At 39.0% G+C, this 26,949-nt stretch overlaps 1 protein-coding gene across 4 annotated transcripts in view; it reads left to right on the top strand.

Annotated features, from left to right (window-relative positions):
- The window catches only part of LOC133646519 (rho guanine nucleotide exchange factor 10-like), a 121,316-nt gene extending 96,160 nt beyond the window's left edge, over positions 1–25,156 (top strand). For 2 of the 4 annotated variants that reach the window (XM_062041964.1, XM_062041962.1), the window contains 3 exons: positions 5,956–6,130; positions 21,163–21,285; positions 22,998–25,156. In XM_062041964.1, the coding sequence (XP_061897948.1) occupies positions 5,956–6,130; positions 21,163–21,285; positions 22,998–23,491 (792 nt within the window). In that variant the 3' untranslated portion in view covers positions 23,492–25,156. The remainder of the gene's footprint in view (positions 1–5,955; positions 6,131–21,162; positions 21,286–22,997) is intronic. The other 2 variants (XM_062041965.1, XM_062041963.1) reach the window with 1 other exon arrangement.
- The last annotated feature ends 1,793 nt before the right edge of the window (positions 25,157–26,949 follow it).

The following is a 26,949-nucleotide window of genomic DNA, read 5'->3' as shown; positions in this document are numbered from 1 at the left end:
TCATATTTGACACACGCAGCTATATTAATAAAACATTTCGAGCAGTTCCCTCCTTACTGTTCTTTTTAGCATATTCAATAGCTTGGACCTTAAATCCTACTGAATAGCTCTTTATCTAGGCTGACCATATTCTGAAATCCCAAAAAGAGGACACATATATGCGTGCCAAGGCGGGCAGCACGCCAAGGCCGGGACTAGGTGAAAATTTGCCAATGATACTCGAACTTGCTTCATAAGTAATATATTTATTTAAATAAAGCATTTTTTCTCCTATGTTGACAGTAGTGTTGGCGCTAGGAATTTTCAAAATGGGGTCCCAGGGACCCCATCAAATCATACAAATGGGGTCCCACAGTAAATTTTTGGGGTACCACTTTTTTGTAAGCGTTTTGAAAACAAATGACAAATGTATGCATTATCCTGTTATATCTCACATTCTATGTTGTGTTTTGGAAAAAGGTTGTCATAAATGAGCTCTCGCCCTGCACAGCTGTTTTGTGCTTTGTAGTGTCGATATGGGCTTGTAGATCTTTATTTGCCACAGATATATACATTCCTGCTTTGCACACAGTGCATTCTGCTTCCCATGTGTCACGGCCAGGACCAAAACACAAATACTTTTTCCGCAAATCATCCGTGAAGTTGCATTTACTTTTCGGAATTTCTTGTTTTCATGTCTGTCTCCACTCACTAGCTCTCTCGCTCTGTGTCTCCGCCCCTCCCTCACAAATGTTTCTGCGTGCGCACCTTCACAGCTTGTTTTGTTTAACCCCCTCTTAACTTAACCCTAGAGTCTAGGGTCGGCAACCTTTATCACTCAAAGAGCCATTTTGACGAGTTTCACAAATGAAAGAAAACAATGGGAGCCTCAAAACCCTTTTGAAATGTAAAATGAAACAGTGTTAAAGTTGTTATATACGACCACCGTCAGTGTAAGATGTGTGGCTGCTGAGCAAGTATGCCTTGCTGTCTCCCACGAGTGCAAGAGCTTTTTATTGCTTTGTGCTATGTTTAAACCATGGGTCTCAGCCACGCGCCCCGGCCCCGCACTTTAATATGACAGTTTAGCCCGCGAGATTTACATGTATGGCGTTCAACAGCGTCATAGCTGCCAATCCTCCCATTTTTCCCGGGAGACACCCAAAATTTGGGCGTGATGGCACTACCTTTGGCGCCCTCTGCAGTCTGCTTAAACAGCTTATCTGCTCGGACACATGTTGTATGCATCTTCTGCTTGCACTCGAATGTGACAGCAAAGCTTACTTGCTCAGCAGCCACACAGCTTACACTGACGGTGGCCGTAAATAACAACTTTAACATTGTTACGTTACAAATATGCGCCACACTGTGAACCCACACCAAAAAAAAATGACAAATACATTTCTGGAGAACATCCACACTGTAACACAACATAAACACAACACAACAAATACCCAGAATCCCATGCAGCACTAACTCTCCCAGTCTAAATTATACGCCCCCGCTAGCACCAAACCCCCCACACATCACTCCCCCCCCCTCCCTCCCTCCGTGCGTCAGTTGAGGTTAGAGAGTTAGGGCTGCATGGGATTCTGGGTATTTGTTGTGTTGTGTTTAGGTTGTGTTACGGTGCGGAGGTTCTCCAGAAATGTATTTGTCATTCTTTTTTGGTGTGGGTTCACAGTGTGGCGCATATTTGTAACGTAACAGTGTTAAAGTTGTTATATACGACCACCGTCAGTGTAAGATGTGTGGCTGCTGAGCAAGTATGCCTTGCTGTCTCCCACGAGTGCAAGTTAAAGCTTCATGCAACATGAGACCAGGCTGGCATGTTGTTTGTGCAAGTAATAGAGAGGATAATACATGCAGTGCCATCACGGCACGCCCTTAATTTAGTTGTTAGGGGTTGCCGATCCCTGCCCAAGACGTACATTGAAAATACACGCAACCCTATATCAAAATGCCGGACATTTGAGGCATTTAAAAAACCCCGCCCGGACACACCCGCAAAAGAGACATGTCCGGGGAAAAGAGGACGTATGGTCAGCCTACTTTATCTTCTTCCCTTTATGCAATTTTTAAATGATTGAAATCAGCCTCCTCCATTTTGGAAAATGATGCCTTGAAAGGTGACGTGTCACTCGTGACGTGACGAGTTTGACCCGGCGGTAAAACAAGGCATATGCTAATTATTCTTTGAAACGAGTTTGACCCGGCGGTAAACCGAGGCATGCGCTAATTATTTTGCTAAACAAGTTTGACCCGTCAATAATTCTAAGCATGCGCTAATTCTAAGCATGCGCTAATTATTTTGTGAAACGAGTTTGACCCGGTGGTAAAACGAGGCATGCGGATACTATATACCCGGCGGCAATTCAAGGAAATACGGTATCTTACTTCCGCCCTGAGTGCTTTTTTTTTCCATATTCTGGAATATGACTTTGACATTCCATTAATGTGTCCTACTCCAGTTTCCGAATTGGAAGCACCTTTAATGGGGCCAAAAATAGTCCTGTCCCTCTGACATGCACTCACTTATCTGTTTAGCCCCATTAAGCTCATTATGTTGGACCACCTGCCTATCTTCTCTTTTTTCCGCTCGCCACTGTGGAATTAGACTTAATGCAGTCGCACCGGGAGTTTGGAGCAGTGCGAGGTATCCACAAGTGAGGTGCTTAGTAAATTTGCAATACGTGTTTACTGTATGAATTAAAAAGAATGAGGGAACACGTTAAATTTACATTTTATGCTTGATTTTATAGCTGGTTTTCAGAAGTGCCTTGCTGTTAGATGCCTATGAATGAAGTCCACTAAACTAAATTTAACTCTACCTACATGTGTGGCAAGATTATGTAACTATTGGCTAGGAAAAGACCAGTTATTGCTTTCTTTATAGTGAATTCAGTTTTACACATTTCACTCTACAAGTCTTGAAGTGGATCTGTACTTTTTGGGGCAATATTGCCTATCACTTGCAATCCCTATGTGACACAAGAGCACATAGAGTCGTGGTCAAAAGTTTACATACACTTGTAAAGAACATAATGTCATGGCTATCTTGAGTTTCCAATCATTTCTACAACTCTTATTTTTTTGTGATAGAGTGATTGGAGCACATACTTGTTTGTCACAAAAAACATTCATGAAGTTTGGTTCTTTTATGAATTTATTATGGGTCTACTGAAAATGTAACCAAATCTGCTGCGTCAAAAGTATACATACAGCAACATACATTATCGATTTTGGTGATGTAGAAAAGTTACAATCAAATCAAATTAGCTTCATGACATGGCCTCTTAACTTCATTTGAGTGATTATGATTGACAACACCTGTTGACTTCGCTGAGCCCATTTAAATAGGGCTCATGTGATGCAGTCATTAGACTAGGTTACAAACGCGACAATGGGAAAGTCAAAGGAACTCAGCACAGATCTGAAAAAACGAATAATTGACTTGAACAAGTCAGGAAAGTCACTTGGAACCATTTCAAAGCAGCTTAAGGTCCCAAGAGCAACTGTGCAGACAATTGTTCGTAAGTATAAAGTGCATGGCACAGTTTTGTCACTGCCACGATCAGGAAGAAAACGCAAGCTATCACCTGCTGCTGAGAGAAAATTGGTCAGGATGATCAAGAGTCAACCGAGAACCACCAAAAAGCAGGTCTGCAATGAATTGGAACCTGCTGCAACACAGGTGTCAGTGTCCACAGTCACGCATGTTTTGCATCGCCATGGACTGAGAGGCTACCATGCAAATAGGAAGCCCTTGCTCCAGAAGCGACACCTTAAGTCTTAAGTTTGCTGCTGATCACATGAACAAAGATAAGACCTTCTTGAGGAAAGTTCTGTGATCAGATGAAACAAAAATTAAGCCGTTTGGCCACAATAGCCAACAATATGTTTGGAGGAGAAAAGGTGAGGCCTTTAATCCCAGGAACACCATGTCTACGTCAAGCATGGTGGTGGTGGTAGTATTATGCTCTGGGACTGTTTTGTTAAAGTTAAAGTACCCATGATTGTCACACACACACTAGGTGTTGTGAAATTATTCTCTGCATTTCACCCTTGATCACCCCCTGGGAGGTGAGGAGAGCAGTGAGCAGCAGCTGTGGCCGCGCCCAGGAATCATTTTTGGTGATTCAACCCCCAATTACAACCTTTGATGCAGAGTGCCAAGCAGGGAGGTAATGGGTCCCATTTTTATAGTCTTTGGTATGACTCGGCCGTGGTTTGAACTCACGACCTACCGATCTCAGGGCGGACACTCTAACCACTAGGCCACTGAGCAGGTTGCCAATGGAACTGGTGCTTTACAGAGAGTAAATGGGACAATGAAAAAGGAGGATTACTTCCAAATTCTTCAAGACAACCTAAAATCATCAGCCCGGAGGTTGGGTCTTGGGCGCAGTTGGGTGTTCCAACAGGACAATGACCCCAAACACACGTAAAAAGGAATGGCTAAATCAGGCTAGAATTAAGGTTTTAGAATGGTGTTCCCAAAGTCCTGACTTAAACCCCATTAAGAACATGTGGACAATGCTGAAGAAACAAGTCAATGTCAGAAAACCAACAAATTTAGCTGAACTGCACCAATTTTGTCAAGAGTAGTGGTCAAAAATTCAACCAGAAGCTTGCCAGAAGCTTGTGGATGGCTACCAAAAGCGCCTTATTGCAGTGAAACTTGCCAAGGGACATGTAACCAAATATTAACATTGCTGTATGTATACTTTTGACCCAGCGGATTTGGTCACATTTTCAGTAGACCCATAATAAATTCATAAAAGAACCAAACTTCATGAGTGTTTTTTGTGACTAACAAGTATGTGCTCCAATCACTCTATCACAAAAAAATAAGAGTTGTAGAAATTATTGGAAACTCAAGACAGCCATGACATTTTGTTCTTTACAAGTGTATGTAAACTTTTGACCAGGACTGTATGTCTTTCTCTTTTTTATGCATTCTAAATCGTAAATAAACGCTAGCAACAGGTGTCTAACAAGGCAGGTAATGGGGATTCGATTTATTTTGCTTACAAAGCCCTCTAAAAACATCCAATAACCTCCATCAACATTTCATATACACCCTGTAAGTATATATGTAATTTAGTAGCAAGCACATTCATAATAACATGTAATATTTACCATACTTTGGTCATTTTAAGCATTGCCGGAACATTTTGGCGGCACTTAGATTTTACAGAGCGCAACGCAATGTTCATTATTTTCCATCAACAAAATACAACTACTATTAATCATGGCAAACTGAGAGCTTTAACAATGACTACTTTGGGATAAATGATTATTCAGAACCTTATATCTTTGAGCCTTAACATAAGGAGGATGAGCTACAGGTTTTAGAAACTGAGTGATAAGCAGATTCAGCCCCAGTGAAGCATGAAGCATCATGTAGCACTATTGCTAAGTGCGAAACAAGAAATACTAATTACGAACATAATAAAACAATCACTTACAGTACAATGTCTGCTCTCACTGTGATGCAGACTGATAGGATGATTATATATTTTAGCACAAGACTTTTCACATTTAGATGATGAATTGATCATAGTCCTCACACAGGTAACACAAAAAGTGGGAGCAAACAAATGTCTGTGTGTTACTAAAGTAGTTCCTCAGCATTCGCTCTTATAACTACAATGTCGCTAATATGCATGTCACAGCATGTAAATGGAGGTATGTTAGCGGTTTTTGGTTTCAAGAGGGCTTTATGGGCGGAGTAAATGGATCCCATTGTTAGCCACCTCAGGCTAGCGTTTTTTGGGGATTTAGAATAATCAAAAAAGAGGAATTGTGAATGATAGGTAAAATAAATACAAAAATGTTGATCTCTTTATAGAATTGTATTTTATTGTATAATCATTGCTAATAATTACAGAAAACGCTTTATTATAGTCTGCATTTGTCAAGGATCACTATTTACTGTATGAACCCCTTTCCACTTACATTTGTCCCACCCAGATGCAGCTGGAGGCCCATAATGAGGAAGGTATGGTGGTGTCCAACATGGTGGTGGCAGGGGTGGGCATCTGGATTGCCTTCAGCTCCAGTTCCACTTTGCGTCTCTTCCACACTGAGACCATGGAGCACCTGCAAGACATCAATATTGCAACACCTGTTCACAACATGCTTCCCGGTAAGATAACATTATTATTTCCAGTGCCCAGTCAGCATTATCAGGACTCAATCAGGTCACACTGTGCTTATTTCTCTCCAGCGTGAATTTGACAAACTCAGTTTTTCTAGTTCATGCAATAGTAGGACACACAGTTAGGTACACCTGCACAATCTAATATCAATCAATCAATCAATGTTTATTTATATAGCCCTAATATTCAATTAAATAGCATGGTGCTCTCATGGAGGTATGAATAATACCATTATGCTTATTATAGTGCGTGTAGTGTATTGTGATCTATAACTGCAATGAATTTTTACTTCTCATAACTGAGTAAGGTAATTAAATGTTTCAAAACATCTCTCTTGAGAACTGTTCATTAGACTGTTACTTTCATGATTGTCATAATGATTCTCCCACAGTTTGAACCGCTTGGAGAAGGTATGCCCTTCTCGATTGTTTTGGCCTGTCCATTAATGTCTCTAATATGTTTGAGAATCGTCATCTGAAATAGCTGAGAACAAAATAGTGGCATTAGGAAGCCTATTTCTTCTCTAAAGTTGTATTATTTCACCACATAGGGTCTGATGTACTAAAGGTTTGGGTGTACTAAAACTAGTGCAAACTTGATCTACTAAGCCAGTGCGCTGAGGATTGTGTCTCATAAATAAGCAAAATAGAGAGTGAAATAAATTTAGCATGTCTGTATTCATGTATATGCAGATTATAAAATGATTATGAGAATGCCTACAATACTGGGAGGCGCAGATGCAAATGTAATTATTTAGCGCTTGCCATGTGCTTTATAAAGACTGAAATTGTTTGGGGCCACTGTTGTGCGTCCTTATTTCCTACATTTGAAATGTGCATGCAAACTGGCACAGTTAAGCACAAATGACTGTGAGAAAGGAGGCGATGACAGCGAATGGAAAGATAATCCACCGTCGTACGTGTGTGTGTCAACATATTTGGACTGTGAGAATTTAAAAAAATACACATATCTATTCAGCAATATAATCTTATCATTGTATAGGTACTGGATGACTTGAAGGGGTCATATTATGATTTTGTTCTACATTTAAAACACTTTATTGTGGTCTACATAACATGTAATGGTGGTTCTTTCATCAAAATTTTGCGTAGTTTACGTTTTACAGATTATCTTCAAGCCGCTTTCCTACCCTCTCTTCATGATGTGCCTTTTTGTGGGTGGTCGTTTTTACATGCTTCTATTTAACTGCGTATTCTCCCCACCAGCCATGTTATAGTTTTAGCGCTTCCATATCAAGCCCACTGAAAGATATAATTAGAACTATGCGCTACCTTGTAATAGAAATGGCAACAGCCAAGGATGCATGTGCATGTACGAGCCAGTCTGTCCCACAACAAGAGGATAGAGAAACAGAAGAAATTTAGTGAATACAGCGTCGCACTACAATGGCGTACTCGCGCAAAGCTCTTTTGGCATATCTCTATCATATAAGGAGAATCTGCTGATGTCACAATTGGGAAAAACATCTCAAATGGGGTGAATTCCAAACGGCTCGTTTAAAGAAAATATGAAGGAAGCAAAGAATTTTTTTGTAAATATGTCTGCAATTTGGCCATGGTATGATTTAAAATTTTCGGTACTTATGCAGATACCAAATACTAGTGCTGTGAATCTTTGGGTGTCCCACGATTCGATTCAATATCGATTCTTGGGGTCACGATTCGATTCAATTTTTTTTTTCAATTCAACACGATTCTTAATTCAAAAACAATTTTTTTCCGATTAAAAACGTTTCTCTATTCATTCAATACATAGGATTTCAGCAGGATCTACCCCAGTCTGCTGACATGCAAGCAGAGTAGTAGATTTTTGTAAAAAGCTTTTATAATTATAAAGGACAATGTTTTATCAACTGATTGCAATAATGTAAATTTGTTTTAACTATTAAATGAACCAAAAATATGACTTATTTTATCTTTGTGAAAATATTGGACACAGTGTGTTGTCAAACTTATGAGATGCGATGCAAGTGTAAGCCACTGTAACACTATTTTTATAAATGTCTAATGATAATGTCAATGAGGGATTTTTAATCACTGCTATGTTGAAATTGTAACTAATATTGATACTGTTGTTGATAATATTCATTTTTGTTTCACTACTTTTGGTTTGTTCTGTGTCGTGTTTGTGTTTCCTCTCAATTGCTCTGTTATTGCCGTTCTGAGTGTTGGTGGGTCGGGTTTGGTTTTGGAATTGGATTGCATTGTTATGGTATTGATGTGTATTGTTTTGTTGGATTGATTCATTTAAAAAAATAAAAACATAAAAAAATATATATATATATATTTTTTTTTTAAATCAATTTTTTTTAAATGAGTATCGATTCTGAATCGCACAGCGTGAGAATCGCGATTCGAATTTAAATCGATTTTTTTCCCACACCCCTACCAAATACCAATATGCAAGAAAAATTGGTTTTGCATAATAGGTCAGTCCTTATGTGAGACAATCACACATTTTTATGCATTCTGGCTCGTAAATAAATGCTCACCTAAAATGGAGGTAATGACCCCAAAAGGGACAAGCGGTAGAAAATGGATGGATGAGATTTTGTCATGTCTGTGTTGATCTTGTTTTTGTTTTGCTTGGTTTTTGGACACTTTTTAGTTCTTGTCTTCACTCCCTTGCTTTGTCACCATAGCAACCATTAGTTTCACCTGGTTCACATTGTCATGTCACGCACCTGTTCACGGTTAGTCACGCACCTGTTTTCACTTATCATGTCACTATATAAGCTTTTCTGTTTCTGCTGTTCGTCCTGGCGACATCACATTCATGCTCCACATTTATGCTCTGCACCCTTTATGATCACGCTTCTTCATGCCATGTTCACAGTTCCTTGTCACGTAAGTTTTTGTTTAATGTTCATAGTTCTCCGCCATTGTGCGCGCCTTTTGTTTTCCTAGTCAAGTTTTTTACCTCCGCTGTGAGCGCCTTTTGTTTATTCCTTTTTATTGTCCTTATATTAAATTATGTACTCACCTCCAAGCCGTGTCCAGTCAAGTTGCTTTGCACCTCGGAAAAACAATCCACGCCAAGGACCAAGTCGTGACAGATTTGCTCTATTCAGCCTATAAAGTGCTCTAATAAACCTCCATCAATGTTTAGTATACACGCTAGGCTTGTCCCTATACCAATAATCTAGTCCCAGTACCGGTACTAAAATGTATATCGATGCTTTCTGATACTTTTGTTTCTTTTCCAAATAAAGAGAACTACGAAACATGTGAATATTGGCTTTATTTTAACATAAAATCTTACACTACATTAAACACTCACAGTCAAAGAACAACCGTACAAGTTTAAAATATAAATTAAAAGGGATTAAACCCATTGGGCTTTTGTTGTTGCACTCAAAGAACAAATTACAATTTTCCATATTACATATTACCTGCCATAATCAAGGATTAGGTTAGAATAGAACAGAAAGTTTTACTGACATATAACATTATTCATCATTTATGGTTGCCACTCCTGGTTTGTGCTTTTTAATAAATACAATTATTAATAAGTACTAAAAACAAAACTATGGATACATGCACACAGATAAGCCATGTCGCTGGTAAAACACATTTATTAAAGACAAAACACAAATTGTAGGAATTTCTTACAAAATTTAGTAATTACACTTACATTAGTTGACGTTAATTGGGCAGTTTTAACTCTGCTAATATTTGGCATCAATCCAAGCAGCTATGTGCGCATCTACGTATCTACATGTGCACAGCAGGGGAGCTAGGTAATTTATTAGAGTAGTGTGTTTGTGAGAATGGCAACGTGTTGGCTGAGTGACGTCAGTGAGTGAGTGGGCGAGTAAAGAGAGAGAGAGGTAGCGCATGCGCTGTGCAGTACAAGGATGAACGGGTCCAGTTGTGTCCTGTAAAACTAATAATAAAGCAACCAGATTGTAACGAATCAGTGGCTTCGTCATTCTGATCCGAAAGCGGAGCTGAGCTTAGACCCATTGCGGGTAAAGTGAAGGGTGGTACCCCCGACGAAATCATTCGCCCTGGAAGAAACGTCTGTCCTGTGCTCCTCGACTACGGTCTGCATGGGAGCCAAACAGATGGAAAGGTGAAACAACAACATTATTACTTGTCACTCTTTATAACTCCTTGTGCAGATCTGAATGTTCATTATTTAAATGTTTACCTAAGTTTGAAGCAAAGGTGGTAATACTAATCGCCACATTTGGCGAGGCGTGTTTTAAAGCAGCTGTTGTGAGAGTAGCGTATGTGTGTGTGTGTGCTCCTTTAAGAATGGCAGTATGTGGAGTGAGTGGACAAGTAGGGAGAGGTAGCGGCCGTATGTGCAGGAGTGTTAATAGTATTTTGCATGTCCGGTTGTGCCCTGCGATGAGGTGGCGACTTGTCCAGGGTATACCCCGCCTACCGCCCGAATGCAGCTGAGTTAGGGTCCAGCGACCCCAAAAGGGACAAGCGGTAGAAAATGGATGGATGTCCGGTTGTGCCCTGTGGAAATTATAAATAATGTGACCAAGTTGCAACTAATCGACAGCCTCTTCATTCTAACCGAAGAGTGGAGTAAAGGTAAAGTGAAGGGTGTTACCCACGACAAAATATCGGCCCTGGAGGGAACGTCTCCCCTGCGCTCCTCATCCACGGTCTGGGAACCGACAAGCAGGAAAGGTTTACTACAGCATTTGCAGCGCGGTGCCTCCCTGTTTAAAGCGTCACCTTTATTGTTAGTTTTGAAGCCCAAAATACTTCCATATTGCACTTCACACACCCTCTTTATTAACCAGTAGAATTACCGTTTTTTGCAATTCTTCCCCACCACTGCTTGTATGTACTTTGTGTGTGTGTTTTCACACACTCTGCAACATGCGCCTCGGCTCTGTAGTCACCGCCGCACAGCGGCATTCAGATGAAAGAACAGTACCGGTACTTTTCAAAGGTAATATAATACCGATTTCAATTGATTAGTACCGCGATACTTTATTAGGACCGGTATACCGTACAACTCTAATACACGCTGTAAGTATATATGTTATGTAGTGACAGGCACATTCATAATAACATGTAATATTTACGTATTTTGGTCATTTCAAACATATAGCGGCGTATTACACCACAACCTTCGCTATTTCCATCAACAACAACACTACTACTAATCATGGTAGACTTCATGAGAGACAACAAAGACTATTTGGGGAAAATAATGATTCAGAACCCTATATTTTGGAGCCTGAATAAATGGAGGATGAGCTACAAGTTTTAGAAGATCTGTCCTAAACAGGTCAAGCTTTAGTGAAACACTATGCATCGTGTAGCTTTATTGCTAAGGGCTAAACAAGAAATACAAAGTACGAACATAATAAAACAAACACTTACTGTACAATGTCGGCTCTCACTAAGACGTCAATTGATGGGATGTTCATATCTTCCCGTTTAGATGAAGAATTAATCATAATCCTCCCGCAGGTAAAAAAATTAAAAAAGTGACGCAAACAAGCGTTTTTTCATGTCCTTCTCACCATTTAAATTTAATGTCAAAGTTGACCAACTTCTCAGTTTATAGCAACAACCTTCTACTATACATTTATAATCTCAAACTAACGTTTACAGACTTAGAGGTGATGCGGCAGCAGCTCAGTATGTCAATAGCTGCATAAGCAAGTTACCTCTCTGTGATCATGGCGTCGCTAAAAGTAGTTTGTCTGCATTAGCACTTATAATAACAATATCGCTATTACTTGGTTAAATATGCAGGTCACGAGATTTAAATGGAGTATTGTTGGTGTTTTTTAGACATTTTACATTACATGTCAGTGAAGGTGACTCCTGTCATCGCAGGTTTGTCGTACACCCCTTTCAGTCTAAACACTGAACCAGTAACCTTTCATTTGGTCTCTATTCATAGTGACGCACCAAAAACATTTGACCTCACAAGGCCTGTTTTTAAAGTTACCTCAAAAGAAAGTCTGACCCACATGATAGGACCGAAACAACTCATTTTTTCTGTAAAATGTGGCACTGTTCTAATGGAGAGCGCCAACTAGTTGGTGGACTTTCCGTTCTGAATATCTTCGGCAATTTCCGGAGATTCTACGTCATTGTAGTAACGCTTCTGCACTCTGACCATGTTATTAGATCAGTCATAATGGAAATACGCAAAAATTGGAAAGAGATGTGCTGTTTATCATTCGCAAAAATTGGAAAGAGATGTTGTGTTTATCATTCACAATTCAAGACAAGAACACGTACGTTTGGCTTTTTTTATTGATTTGAAATTGTAAATAAATAGTTAAGTTGAGTCAACAAATCGAGGGTCCTCTATTGCGCCCATTTTACCCTCTAAGAAACATCCATAAACCAATAACAATACATGTCGTGACCTGACAATGAACCAAATATGAGTGATATTGTTATTATAAGCGCTAACGCAGGCGGCCTATTTTAGCAGCGCATTGATAGCAGTGAGCTAATGCTAGTTGATATTGCTTTTGTTGCCACACTAAACCAGTGGCTGCGTCTGCTTCGTGTCAAAATTGCTAAAAGTAAATTCTAGATTATAACTCATGCATCTTTCACCTGCTAGTAGACAAATGTGGCCATGGACCAAGAGGCTGGTCGACTTTCACAACTTTTTTTAACCCTACGTGACGATTATGATTGAATCTTCATCGTCATTATGTGAGCATCCCGTCCGTCGGCATCTTAGCAATAGTGGAACTATCACCGTAGTGTTTGTTTTATTATGGTTAGTTTGTATGTTTAGCACCCAGCAATGCTGCAGATGCTATAATGTTTCAATAACACGGCATCCATTTAGCACTTCACTTGGCTTCTAATACCTATTGCTCATCCTCTATGTTCGGGATCAAAAATATAAGGTTCTGAATCATAATTTTTCCCAAAGTAATCATTGTTGGCTCTCACAAAGTCTGCTTGATTAGAATTGTTGTTGATGGGGAAAGGATCTGGTTCCTAACACTACGTCACAGATAATGTGACTGGCTTCCTTATCTGTTCCTTGTCAGCATGGGAATCTGAGTGAGATTGATACTATTTTGATCATATCTATTTATCAGCAAACTTTGGAAGTCTTTTTGGTGTAATAAATTAGATACATGTGATAATAGCTTCAATATAGACGCAACTTGTTTTTACACTCTACTGGAACTTTAAAGACTTACGTAAATGTTTAAATTGGTGTATAAAGTACCATATCATGAGGTTTGTTTATCCCTGGTTCAATTTGTATATACCACTCCCAGATCTCGGGAACTGTTGGGTACGAGAACTTCATAAGATTTAATCCAGATCTTTTGATTTTGTCACGTCACAAAGTAAAGAAGTCCATGTATGACAACCTAAAGGGGATGTTTGCAACATTTACACATATGCCAAGAGGGCGTCAACTTTCCAATGTATTTTACACAGTATACCCTGGCAGGGTATACTGCTTACGTTGTCCAAGTAAGCAAATTGTTCATTGCTTCTCTTGAACTGTTTTTGTATGTGTCCATGCACTCCCTGCACGTACAGTATGTGTTGACGAGACCGGCTAAGTGACCGCCGTAATCGCCAATAATTTTATTCGGGCCAGTAAAATTGTGTATTTCATAAACTGTGTAATTGTGAAAAATATAACCAATTGTAAAACAAATATGTTCTGTTAAACCACTAATGGTAACATAAGCTAGCCGGTGGTGTTCTTGATATATTTTTTGTTTTGAAAAATGTTACTGTGAAGAAGTTACAAACAGCACCTTTAAGGGTTGTCTAGTGGTAACCTTTGACTGCTGCTCAGTACCATTTGTCGCTTTTTCTTGGAAATGTCTAAAAACCTGCTTCACTGTCACTGCTCCTCTGATCTTGCAATTTCACAGACAGCTGTTTTTCAACAAATCACAGCTCAACACAAAATTATCCAATATTCCTCTTATTTCATCATATCCATTATCTAATTCCTCTTCTACTTGCTGATAAACATTAGCACATAGAGATTAAGAGTGTTTGTCTCCTTGCTGCTACGAGCTGGAGCCCACCTTTGACCCCTGACTAATTGCGACAGTGTAGGTTTGGACAAGGAGGAGACTACGGAATTGAGCATGTTGGCCAAGAGGAGACGAACACAGATTTAACCTGTATAGAATTTGAGATTTATGGATTATTTTTCTAAAAAAACAGGGCTATCAAATGTAATGCATTTGCTCACGCGATTAATCACAAAAAATATCAAATTAATGAAAAAAAAATGCATACACCAGAGCAAAGATGAGTAAGGAGACTTCAAATGGTAAATTACACTTTAAAATACACCCTGATTAATCCGAATTCTAAAGTGTGATTAATCTGGAAAAAAAACAAAACTAATCATTGGAGAGCACTAAAAAAACGTATTACAGTTCCTCACTACATTTTTCAATATAATTTTAAAAGCCTTCTGAAATGAGCAAAATAAGGCCCTTGAATGTAATGGTGCTTTGGTAGCAGCCTGTCTTAAAAAATTGTCAGAAGTATAAAAAACATATGCATGGATATAAACTACTCGGTAGATATTGTACTATAAAACCCCAGTATATCATCAATTAATGTGAGCATTTGAGTCCCTTCTTTAAGGAGCAATTCACCTTCCTTATGTCGTATACCTTAATGGCTCTCCTTCGTTCTGTGCTTATGTAAGCCATCCCACACAGTCACTATGAAAGGTTGTACTTTTGAATGTGGGAAGCAAATATGATAGATGTCGGTACTTCCCCCAGCCTGTGTTTTTGTCATTTGTATCTCCGCTTACTGTCTTACTGGTGTCGTCACAGTGCAGGAAGAGGAGAGGACAGTTTGCCGCTATTGTATTGCTGACCACGATCACGGCAATTCAAATTAAACATCAGCACGGCAAACGTCCTATTCTGAAGTCATCCGAAAAAGCCTGCTGCTGCTTTGGCTCTTGTAGTCCGCTGTGTTACATCAGCCTTCACCCAAAAACACACATCCTGAAAGAATGAGAGGAGATTACACATGTTTGTGTGATTCAACTGAGTAACATCGAGTAATGCTTTGTCTCACATTTTATATGTCTACTTATGATGACAACATATTAGTACCTCAAATGGTTACCCTTAATTCTCCACTATCATCCCCGCCCTCAGCATCAGCACCAGTTGTGTCACTGGGCCAGTTCGCTGGATGGTAACACGATCTGCCTCAAAGAAGTTGGCAGTTTTCTGGGGCTCGCTTTGCACATCTGGCATTCCTTTTACCTCAAGCAGCATTTATTAGGACATAAATGTAATATCACAAGCCATAAAGTGCAGAGTTTTGTAAGATTGGTATGCAGTGCTCCGGTGGGAGGTTCATATCCAACTGCTAAAAAAGCGACCTCCTCATACCTATGACTGCAAAGAAAACAGATCACTTAACTATAGTGGGATTTATATTTCTGAAGAAAAAAAGTCAGTTTACTTGAAGCAATGCTCCCGTGTTCACCTGATACAGTGGTGACCTCCAAGTGATAGCCAGTGTTTAGAGTTACAAGTGGTAGGCCTCTCCTTCAGACAGATGTGAATGATAAAAGCAGTCTGCAATGGGAGCTCAGCGCCTGTGTTGGCTAATAAGATCCATCCAACTTAAGCGGAAGCTGGTTCTGTGACAGACTATACCACACATGCAGAGCTTTGCTCCTCTGGGTTTATTCTTATCTCCACTTTTCCAGAATGCTTTGCAGAGGATTTATCACCACAAGCCGCTCCAGCAGACCAGAATGAGACGTAGAAATGTGCTGCCTGTGCATCAACTGGTATAATTAGAGTACTTTAGGGATTGCTGCAAGAAAAAGAGGAATGGGTCATTGATATGCAACCCTATTTTTTTCTTAATGTTAACTTATTTACAGTACTTAGTTACAGTGGAGCCTTTAGATTTAAGCACCCCAAAAGTTGTACGAAATGCAAACAAAAATGAAAAATATGACTCAAAAGGTTGCAAAAACACTTTGAAGTTGAACTAACGCTATCAAGTGTAGTCTTTTGGACCTCAGTTTAGCAATCTAGATAGAAAAAAATCTTCTTTTTTTTTTTTTAAGATTTTTGAGTTCTGGTGATGGCAAAAAAAGTGACGACAACCATAGAACTGACTTATCAGTTAAAAGTAACATTATTTCTATTTGTCCCAGACATAGCCTTTATTCAGTGCACGTTAACACATTGTACTTATTATACCAATGTCCGACTAGCTAAGATGTATGACGTAATATCTAAATTATTCGACCAGTGTCAACAGTCTCAGCTAACTTGATACATATGTTTTGTGCAGCTATTGGAGATACATGTTTAATACTTTGTCTTTGGTAATTTGTGAAAAGATAGAACCAAATCCTCTAAGTGGACAATTTGGGTAGCCCCTCGGTCATCTTCCTTCAACAAATTCAAAAAAGAATCATGTAGCATTCACTACTTTGTTGGCTAGAAGACTCATTGTGTTATATTGGAAAGCAACAACGCCTCCCTGCCTTACCCGCTGGATTAGAGATACAGGTGAAACTCCAAAAACTTGAATGATATGTAAAGGTTCCTTTAATCCAGCAATGCAAGTGTCATTCTGATATATAAAATAAGATCATAATATGCATCTCAAGATATTTAGAGCCTTTTTTTTATATCATTTTGATTGGTTGACAGTTTATGTAAACTTCAAATTGAAAATCGCAGAAAAACTCAAAAACTGTCAGCCATGACCATGAAAATTATGACAAACAAAGGCTTGGCATATCTCTCTTTGCATGTAATTACTTTATTTCACACATTAGTTTCACATTTGAAGTTGAATTGCTGAAATGAATGGACGTTTGCAGGATATTCAATTTTTGGAGTAGCACCTGTATTCTTTATTCCCTCAAATTGGAGAAGCTTAGACAAACATTGTTCTACACAATTTCAAGAACTTTCCTTAAAAAGAGACTGATTTTTAATTCAACCTGGATTAAAATGCCATGTGGAAAACTAATAAGCTTTTTCTACTCATATCTTTTTGGGGGCAATCATGTGGCTCTGAGTATAGTTGTCTTTGGCTTTATGTTAATAGATTTATCCATACTTATTTGACTGATATTTTGTGTTGTTTTCTTCTTTGTGTGCATCTTGTTTGGAGGTAAAAAAAATTAAAAAAAAGAAGTAACATTTGATATGTGATTTTACTTCTGGAAATTGTATATGCTTTAAAACTCAGTCAAACATTTGTTTTTAATTTAATGATTTAATACATTAATCCATAATCATTAATGATCTGATTATATTTAACAAAATTAATCCATCTGCAGTGCAGAATGACTCAAAAATCCCTGTAACGTATCTGGCAGCACATTATGGGCAGGTTGTCCAAGTAGTGTTACTGTAGTGCATACACAAATGGGCAAATGATGTAGTAGTGACAGACGGCAGAAGCACACAAACAGTCTAAACAGTACGTTGGCTCTTTCAATGGGAAATGTCAGAACAAAAACCATAACGAAACAGTCGACTGACAAAGTATTATTAAGGTCCACATTAATGTGGAGAAATGTTTATTTAGAAAAGCATGCATGGTTTTGTTAACATGAACATGGTGGTAAAGGTGTTTAATAAACACGTTTAGTATATATATATATATATATATACATATATATATATATATATAATATATATATATATATATATATATATATATATATTCAGTTCTTTCTTGAGTCTCTGCTTATGCAAAACGAAACACAATTAATACATTTCAAAGAAAATATTTATTGTGATAATCAAAATGAATGCTCTGCAAACCTGATTATTCTGATTAAAAATGTTTAATTGTTTGACAGCTTTGGTGTGAATACATTAAGAGAATATTACGGCTATGTTAAAATCATTCTGTACCTCTACACAGTTGGTAATGATTTTGTAAGTCCGAAAGTTTGAATTTATCTAGTATTCATATATCAGTATTTCCTATAAAGAAATTTAGTCTAAATAAAAAAATTTTTAAAAAAGTGGAGCTTGTCGACTTTTAAATATGCAGTCTGTGCTGAAATTGTATCTATCATGTTGACATTATTATTTTACCTCAAGGGAATTATTATGAAATTATTTGAGTATAAAGAACATATTAGGGATATCAGGACATCAGGGCGTCGTCATCTTCTGTGTGATTGCTTGGCACTTTGAATTTGTCCTTCTCATGTTCGTACATGTTGGAACAATTTTAGCCTACTAAACCCTTTCATTTCTGTCTGGAGGTTCTTAACATTGCAGTTGAAGCACTTTGACATAATATCCTATAATAGCAGTCATTTTCACAGCCAATACTTTCTAATAATTCAGTGCAGTTCATACAAGAGTAGGTATAGTGCATAGAATTGCAAAAGACGATTTGCCTTACTGAAGTCTGAATGTTTGTAGGAAAGCTTGCACTTTGATGGTGGCAGTTTGGCTGCTGTGTTCGGGTGTAGCAGGCCGTCTTTGTCTGCTGCTTTTTGACCTAAATAGGCAGCCATGCGTGGCTTAATGAGAGATCAACATCGGGGGAGTCAATAAATAATACCTACAGCTTGTCATTTACAATACCATTGTGTCATTACTGACATCATTTACAATGCTGGTGTTTCTAAGCGATCTGCAGGAAGTCTGCATAGGACTTTGTAATATAGGGATTTTCAGGGTTTTGTGTAAATCAGACGCTGTAGTTTAGTTCAGCTCACTGTGGAAAACGTGTTTAAGGTACCTTAAGACAGTAAAGAGGGCACAATAATGCAATGTATCCATTGTTTAGTTGTGACTTGTAATTGCAAAAGAAATGTTATATTCTAATAATTCATTCCTGTTGTTTCATTGAAATGATTATTTTCTGATCAACAGACTGAAGTGTGTCCAGTTTCATCGTTTGTTGTCAGTGCCACAATGAAAAGAGTTCCAAAAAGTGTTCCAATTTATTCAGATCACTTAACCTATAAAGTCAAATAATTTGATTTGAAATGTAATCAAATGTTACGGTCTGTTTTGATCATTGTTGGTCTGGACCCCAGGATGCAAAGACAACAGGCAAAGTGCAGGTAAAAACCCTTTTATTAGGTTAAGCACAACAAAATAGTGCAGCAGGGAAGTGCACAAAAGGAACTCGACACGGAAAGCATAGGGAAAGCCATGCTGCATGACAAGTTACAAAGCACAATGATCCTGCCTAGTCCAGAGGACATGGTTGGCATAAAAAGCATCCTAATTGGCAACCAGGGACAGGTGTGTCCTGATTGCCGGACAGCCTTCCAAGCTGTATTGGTTTTTTTATCCTGTGTATATGTTTTATTGTTTTGACAGATTAAAAAAAAATCTTAAAACCTTTTATGTAATGTAAATAAATGTGATTGTGACACTTTCACCCTGAGAAGAGATTCAATTTCCATTATTATAATCAAAGATTGACCAGCGTTTTCAACCTTGGTAGTCCTACTGTGGAGACAATACCTAACTAAAACCAAACTGTACTGCGTGGTGGAAACAAGGCTAACTGGCTCCCCGATTAAAAAGTGAAAACGTAAAAAAGTAGACAGGTCACATCTTCAGCTTAAAGTCGAGCTAACTTAAAGGAACCCCAGGCAGAAAGATTGACCACATGGTGCTGTTTATTCATATTGTGACTGCATGGCTGCTATAGTGTGTTATTGTAATGTGTGAGATTTACTCCCTCCTGCTGTTGCTTGTCGGGGCTAAGTGCAGATCAAAGTGGTGCTCTGCTGTAGGATCAAGGCCCGTGTGGATGTTCACTCTGGATTTATTTTAGTTCACCCTCTGGGTGGGGAGCTCCAACTATTATGAAAGGGGGAAATTGAGCAAGGCAGTGTGTTTTTCTGCTCGTGCGGGCCCTCATCAGAAGCACATGTGGCCAGGATTGTCTGTCCTTATTTAACTGGTCCTTAGAGACATGAGTGTCTACCTGGCTGCCTATCTAGTGCTGGGTGTGCCTCATGTAATGTGTGCAAGGGGACTGGCAGTCATATTTTCCAAAGCCCAAGAGGATTTCAAATCAAGCAGTTAGAGCCGTAGTGGCTCACAAAACCTTGCCCCCCACATTGCTCTAGTTTTTTTCTTAGGATCATAAGGACAGATGGTAAAAATGTCTGTATAGATATTTGTAGACCTGACAAAGCTCATATCTGGAGTCAATTTCCATTCACACAATCTGTCAAAAAGCCAGATTTTATTGCTTTGCTATATGAACGGTGCTCTTAACTTAACTCTCTTGACTTTTAGTGTGCAAAGTTGTGTCACGGACATTTGTGACTAAGCTGGACGCTGACAAGTCACATTGTCCTCTTACAGCAACCGCAAGCTTTCATGAATAGAGACGGTGCTCATTGCTTAATTACAGCGTTACGCTTCAGTCATTCTGTTATGTAACACTGCTGTGTTTGTTTGTGTAACTCTTTGCAATCCATAACGGCGCAATTCAAGGCTTGAAAGGAGCTACTGTATGTTTTATTCCGGTTCTTGTTAGCGTTGCCTTGGGGAAGAGAACCTCATCACTGCAGAAACATTCCACAAGATGCACCTCCCTAATGCAACACTTTACTGTAGCTTGCTTTTCCATGGACAATCATGAAACAGCACATGGATTAAAGCATGGTTCCTTACGTTTGTCCAGGGGCCAGAGTGTATTACGTACAAACATGCTATAATTATAATGATACAAATCTAGTATTTTATTAAAAACAATAATAATGCACAGCATACGCCCTGACTGGAATTTGAACCATAGCCGCCTTGGTCAGAAACCATTGAGCTATCCAGCCACTCAAATTGTATCTCCTCCATTAATGAGCAGTTTTCTGTAAAACTGTATGATTTCATTATGTGGGTGATGTTTGACACTCCAAAATAAAAATGTTGGCAGGCCGTTTGAACACTCCCTGACTAAAGTAAAAATGCACACTGGCCCTGGCCTCAAAATCTTTGTTACAGTTCATTCCAATGGTGTTTGATGGGCGTCACACTTTTATTGTGTTGTCCCTCTTACAGGTAGCCAGAGAGTGTCAGTGAGCAGTTTGTTGGTTTGCCATGGTATGCTGCTAGTTGGAACCAACCTGGGTGTGACCGTGGCACTCTCGGTCCCTAGACTACAGGGAATCCCCAAGGTCACAGGTAACACACCTCCAGAAAATATGTGTATTTCCACAGTAGGCCCTATTCTCCGTTATACTTAAAGGGGAACTTCACTTTTTGGAGAATTTTGCCTACCGTTCACAATCATTATGAGAGACAAGAACACACATGTCTTTTTTTGGGGGCGTGGGATTTTAAAGATGATAAAAAAAACGCTTGGAAGCTGCTGCTAATGGGAGTCACCATTGTAGCCTTCAAAGCCCTCTAAAACAACTCACAAAACCCTCCATCAACATTTTATTTACACACTGCAAGTCTATATATAATAACAGACACAATCATAACAATATGTCATATGTACAATATTTACTGTATTGTGTTCATTTTAATCATTGCCGGAACTAATTCTTCAGCCGATTATTTCCGTTTACATAGCAGCGCACGTCTGGAACGTAAATAAAGTGTTGTTGATGTTTTTGGAATGCATTTTTAAAATGAGTAAGAGGTAGAATTGATTGTTCCCATTAGCTGCATTGCGAGCCACCAAGAACGAGCCAATTTGTAAGTTTGAAAGCAGAAAAAAAACAAAAAAACTTTTGTCTTCTTGTCTCTCATAATGATTGTGAACCTTGGGCAAAATTCCAAAAAAAGTACAGTTCCCCTTTAAGTAAAAACATGGATGCAAAAAATTTACAAAAAATAAGGTAATGGTGTTGGTTTATTTACAATTACAAAAAGGCACAATAGATATTTCCAGTTTGTCATTACAACATGTTCGAAATGGAGTAGGAAGAAGCAGAGTTTATTCAATTTGACCCTTTCTGTTTTTATAGGAATTTCATGACACATTTGTTTTTACTCAATCGGTAACAATCTGTAAAAAAAAAAAAGTCTTGGTTTTCATACACTGTCTTGGTTTTAGTATGATTAAACACATGGTGGTGACTCAGTCTCAAGCCGTAGAGTCACTGTTTCCATAGTGTCACTGAATCCAACACATTGCAAAGGTACTGTCTTTATTTATCTGTAATATGTTTTTTTGGGACATTTTTTGTGTGTCTGCAACGGAATAATTGAAATTATATTGTTTCCAATTGTAGAATTATTCATATTTTCATACGTGTTGCATTTTCAACTGACCCTTTCAAACATATTGATATCAAAAACTAAGGTACTACTGTACTGTATATCAGTGGACCGATTGGTACCGGGCCGCACAAGAAATAAAAAAATATTATTATTATTTTTTTAATTTTTATTATAAATTTTTTTTAAATTATTAAATCAACATAAAAAACACAATATATACATTATATATCAATATAGATCAATACAGTCTGCAGGGATACAGTCCGTAAGCACACATGATTGTATTTCTTTATGACAAAATTTTTTTTTATAAATAAATAAATAAAAATACCATTAAAAAAAATAACCCCCTGGTCCGTGGGACAAATTTTCAAGCGTTGACCGGTCCGTAGCTTCAAAAAGGTTGGGGACCACTGCTGTATATGGATATGTACACATGTGTATTGTATGATCAGATCTCATTTTTATGCCAGCCACCTGTCATGTACGTTTTGACTCAATGTTTTACTGTATAAAGGACTGCCAATGACTTATTGTTTGTTATTGTCTCTGCAGTAAGCAATATATTAGGCTCAGTATGCTGCAGTGCATTGTGTGATGTAGAAGATGCACCCTAAGTTGTGTCCGGTGAGTCAATCTGTAACATTTATCTGTGTGTTTAGGTCGGGGCATGGTGTCCTTGCACGCTCACAGTGGACCTGTCAAGTTCCTCACTGTGGCTGCAGCTGTCTGTAACGGTCCCACGGGCTCCCTGTCCCCCGCCTCCTCAGCCTCAGCCCAGGTAACTGCGCCAGAGGACGGAGAGGCCGCAGAGTCAGCTTCGACCCTGCCTCAGGGCCAAGGGGTCTGGCTGGGAGATGCAGGCTGCACCACCATGGCTCTCCAGGACTCCCTGTCCTCTTCGTCTTGCGGCTCTTTGGCGCAATCCCAAAGCTCCTTGGAGCACGGGCCTGAGGACGGAGCCCTTTATGACGTCCTCCATGATCCCACCCACCACCGGAGGGGACGGCGGGCCAGCAAAGTGGACGTCAGCTCTCTGCTGGTGGTGTCTGGAGGCTTGGGCCACCGCAGGGTGAACAAAAAGACCAAACAGTCCCGCCATGAGGACAACACCTCTACCATCCTCATCTGGCAAATCCCCCTGCTTAACATGTGACATGGCAGTAAGCTTTTTCACTGACTTGTTCTACTTATTTCAACAAACTAAATGTCTTATTTAAACATTTTCACTCCACTACAGTATTCCTGATGATGAAAAGGAACATCATCACTCTTTTGCCAGAACAGACATATCTTTATTTGTGTGAGCAAAAACAAACTAGCTGATACATCACATGATCCTCCAGTGTTGCGAACAAGACCACCGTTTTTTTTCTAAGCTTATTTTTCTACCTGAGGCCTGTGAAGTAGTGAGGAGGTTGTTACGTAAAAGGTTTTTTTAAAGATTAGGATCAGGTTTGAGAAAATATGTCAAGACTTGCTGAGGTGTAAATATGGAGCTGACTCAGAATTATGTGTAAGATTTTTAGACAAAAGTTCTTTTTGTGTAATATAAAAATATATATAATTTCAAGGACTGACTGCTCTGAGCTGCTCCAGTGCAAAGAAGAGGGATTAAAAAAGGAGAAATCATGTTGACTGAATGACGTAAGAAGGGATGACTAGATCCCTGGCTGGCCGGGGTTCTAACACACCAGTTGGAAAGTTTTTGTTCAAACCTAAACTTATTTTTCTTTCTCACTTAAGCATATTTAAAACAAATGTTGCCACACTTTTGTATGTATATTTTTCTGTTATGTTCTTTAACAAGTCTACAAACATTGTTTTATTTAGACACTATTTGTTATAATTTAATTTGTTTTGTAACCTAGAAAGCATATGTAACATTGTGCAAACCTCTCTGTATCGAGTGAACACATTATTGATAAAAAGGCAATAGTAGCAAGTTGAGGAGTATAGAATACAACAATGCACTGTGATTGTTTTACTGCAGTGCTTGTTGGGACCGGCAGTGCCTAAAGGTAGGTGAGCTCAGCCCCATGCCGCTCACGTCTCCCACTGCCGAGCAAAGAGGGCCAAGCCATTTTCTCACTTGAAACGCCTACGTCGACTGTTGTGTAACTCTTTTCACTATTCACACAGCTGATACTACATCTTACTACTCCTCGGTTATGTCTGTGTTTCATACAATAATATGTTTCTACTCCTCTTATTGACTCGTGTTTTAATATTGTTGGTGGCATCGCTCACACTTCAAGACAGCGATGCAGCTCGAGGCTCTTTGCTTTCCCCACTGACCCTGAGGTTGCCATGGAGATGCTCATTTTGTGTGCATGCATCAGTCCTCAACCACTCTTTGTTCTCAGAATATCTCGCGTTCATACCTCCCCGTTTGAATCCCTCACTCTAATCTCACAGGCCTGACGGTTGTGCATTGTCCTCGCCGAGGCTCCCATATTTATAACACTTCATATTTATAACACATCAGCAGAGGAGAGAGTCAGGAACTTATAGAATTGTGTTTGTTTTAGATCTACATCACCATTAATTTGCAGGACTGCATCTAAACTTGATTGAGGGGTTACACCAGTTATTTTCAACTGGGGGCCCAGTGACACCATTCCGGCCACAGAGTTCAGTTCAAAACTTGTTTTCAGCAAATTCCTAAAAACACTAGAGTGCTCCTGTTGTATAGAGGAACTTGAACGACTATAAACATATTGGCAGATCCTTGTATTGATGTTTTAACTTTCGTAGTAAACAGAACACTGGGGTCCAAACTTGTGATTAACAGAGGCGTTCCTCAAGGCACCCCTTTAAGTTCTCTCCTTTTTGTCAGTTACAATTTTTTTGTCATGTGATTCATTAAACTAAGGTGTTGCTGTAGGGTTTACTTTAGATGCAGTCAGTAATCATTTGTTTAACGTCTTTAGTTCTACTAGTCGTGTCCCCCAAGGTTCCATTTTAGATCCCCTCGTTTTTACGGGCCCACTTTGGTGGCCCGCAAGTTCAGTTAAAGAAAAAACTCGTGAGAGACTCACATTTTTGCAGCAGATTCTTAAAAATACCCCCGTCTCCATCATGGACTCCTTCTGTTTCTTGGGCACCACCATCACCCATGACCTCAAGTGGAAGCCGACCATCAGCTCCCTCATCAAGAAGGCCCAGCAGAGGATGTTCTTCCTGCGGCAGCTGAGGAAACTGAAGGTGCCGACCGAAATGATGGTGCAGTTCTACTCAGCCATCATCGAGTCCATCCTCACCTCCTCCATCACCGTGTGGTTCGACAAGCATCGACTGCAGCGCATCGTACGTGCTGCTGAGAAGGTTATTGGCTGAAGGCTCACATCCCTCCAGGACCTGCTCTCCTCCAGGACCAGGAGGCGTGTGGGTCGGATCACAGCTGACTCTTCTCACCCTGGCCACAAATTATTCTCCCCTCTCCCCTCAGGCAGGAAACTACGGTCCATCCAGACCCACACCTCCCGCCACCTGAACAGTTTTTTCCCTTCGGCCATCAGGCACATGAACAATAACAAGATCTGATAGCTCCGTTACAGCTCATTTTATTACCTATTCTGTGTTATGTGTTTTATGTTGCACGATTGCACCAAGTAAAATTCTTAGTTTGTGAACCCGTTCTCAAACAATGGCAATAAAAACTATTCTGATTCTGATTCTGATTCTAAAGATATTTGACCATCTTGTTTGCAGAAGGACCTTAAAAGCAGCAGAGAGCTGTAACGCTGACAAAACAAACCAAAATCAAATGTCCCCCAACTTTGCTTTCTGGAAATAGGGCCCCTAAAAGCATTTAGTTGAATATCCCTGGGTTAAACTCACTAGATTTTGATGCAGATCATGATGGAGGTTTTAATCCAGGAATTAGTTGTCACAATTGTTATCATGGACATTAATCAAATTAATTTGCATGTTTTAGTTGAACAGTAGATTAGATTAGATAGAACTTTATTAATTAAGGCTCTCTTTCCAGAAACACCATATGCAGCAAACAGGACTGGGGCAATAGCATAAATTAAATCATAAATCACTCACAACACAGAACACATGAAGGACATTTAAAATACACAAAAAGATTAAATACAAAAATTAAATGAAAGAATAATAAAAACAGAATAACTCCTAATGTGAAATACTTTTCTATATTTACATCCAACTTTGTCTTTCTCTTTATACCATTTTTTTTAACTTTTAATGACAGTCAATCACATTATAAATAGACAACAAATTCACAGCTAATATCGGTGGCCTTTTTATCCTCTGAGCTTTTTATGATGTTCAGTTTCACTTCCATGTCACACTGCTACATAATGAAGTCTATAAAGTATAGAATAAATATAAATACATACAATTTGAATATAAAAAAATCTAATCCGCCAAACATTTCACAACCACCCTGCAGTACCTCGACGGACCCCATCTGTTGAAGATTACTGTTCTACTGTTTTTAATGCGTACTGTAAATACATTCCCCTAAGAACCAGCGTCCTTTGCAGTGGACTTTTTTTTTGTTGAAAATATTTTAAGGCTTACAAATTTTAGCAAGAAATAGCCCTCTTATTCAAAACACAACTATCCACTGCTAGAATGGTG

The sequence above is a fragment of the Entelurus aequoreus genome, linkage group LG03 (assembly GCF_033978785.1).
Source record: "Entelurus aequoreus isolate RoL-2023_Sb linkage group LG03, RoL_Eaeq_v1.1, whole genome shotgun sequence".
Classification (NCBI taxonomy): Eukaryota; Metazoa; Chordata; class Actinopteri; order Syngnathiformes; family Syngnathidae; genus Entelurus; species Entelurus aequoreus.
This window is presented reverse-complemented; position numbering and strand designations above follow the sequence as displayed.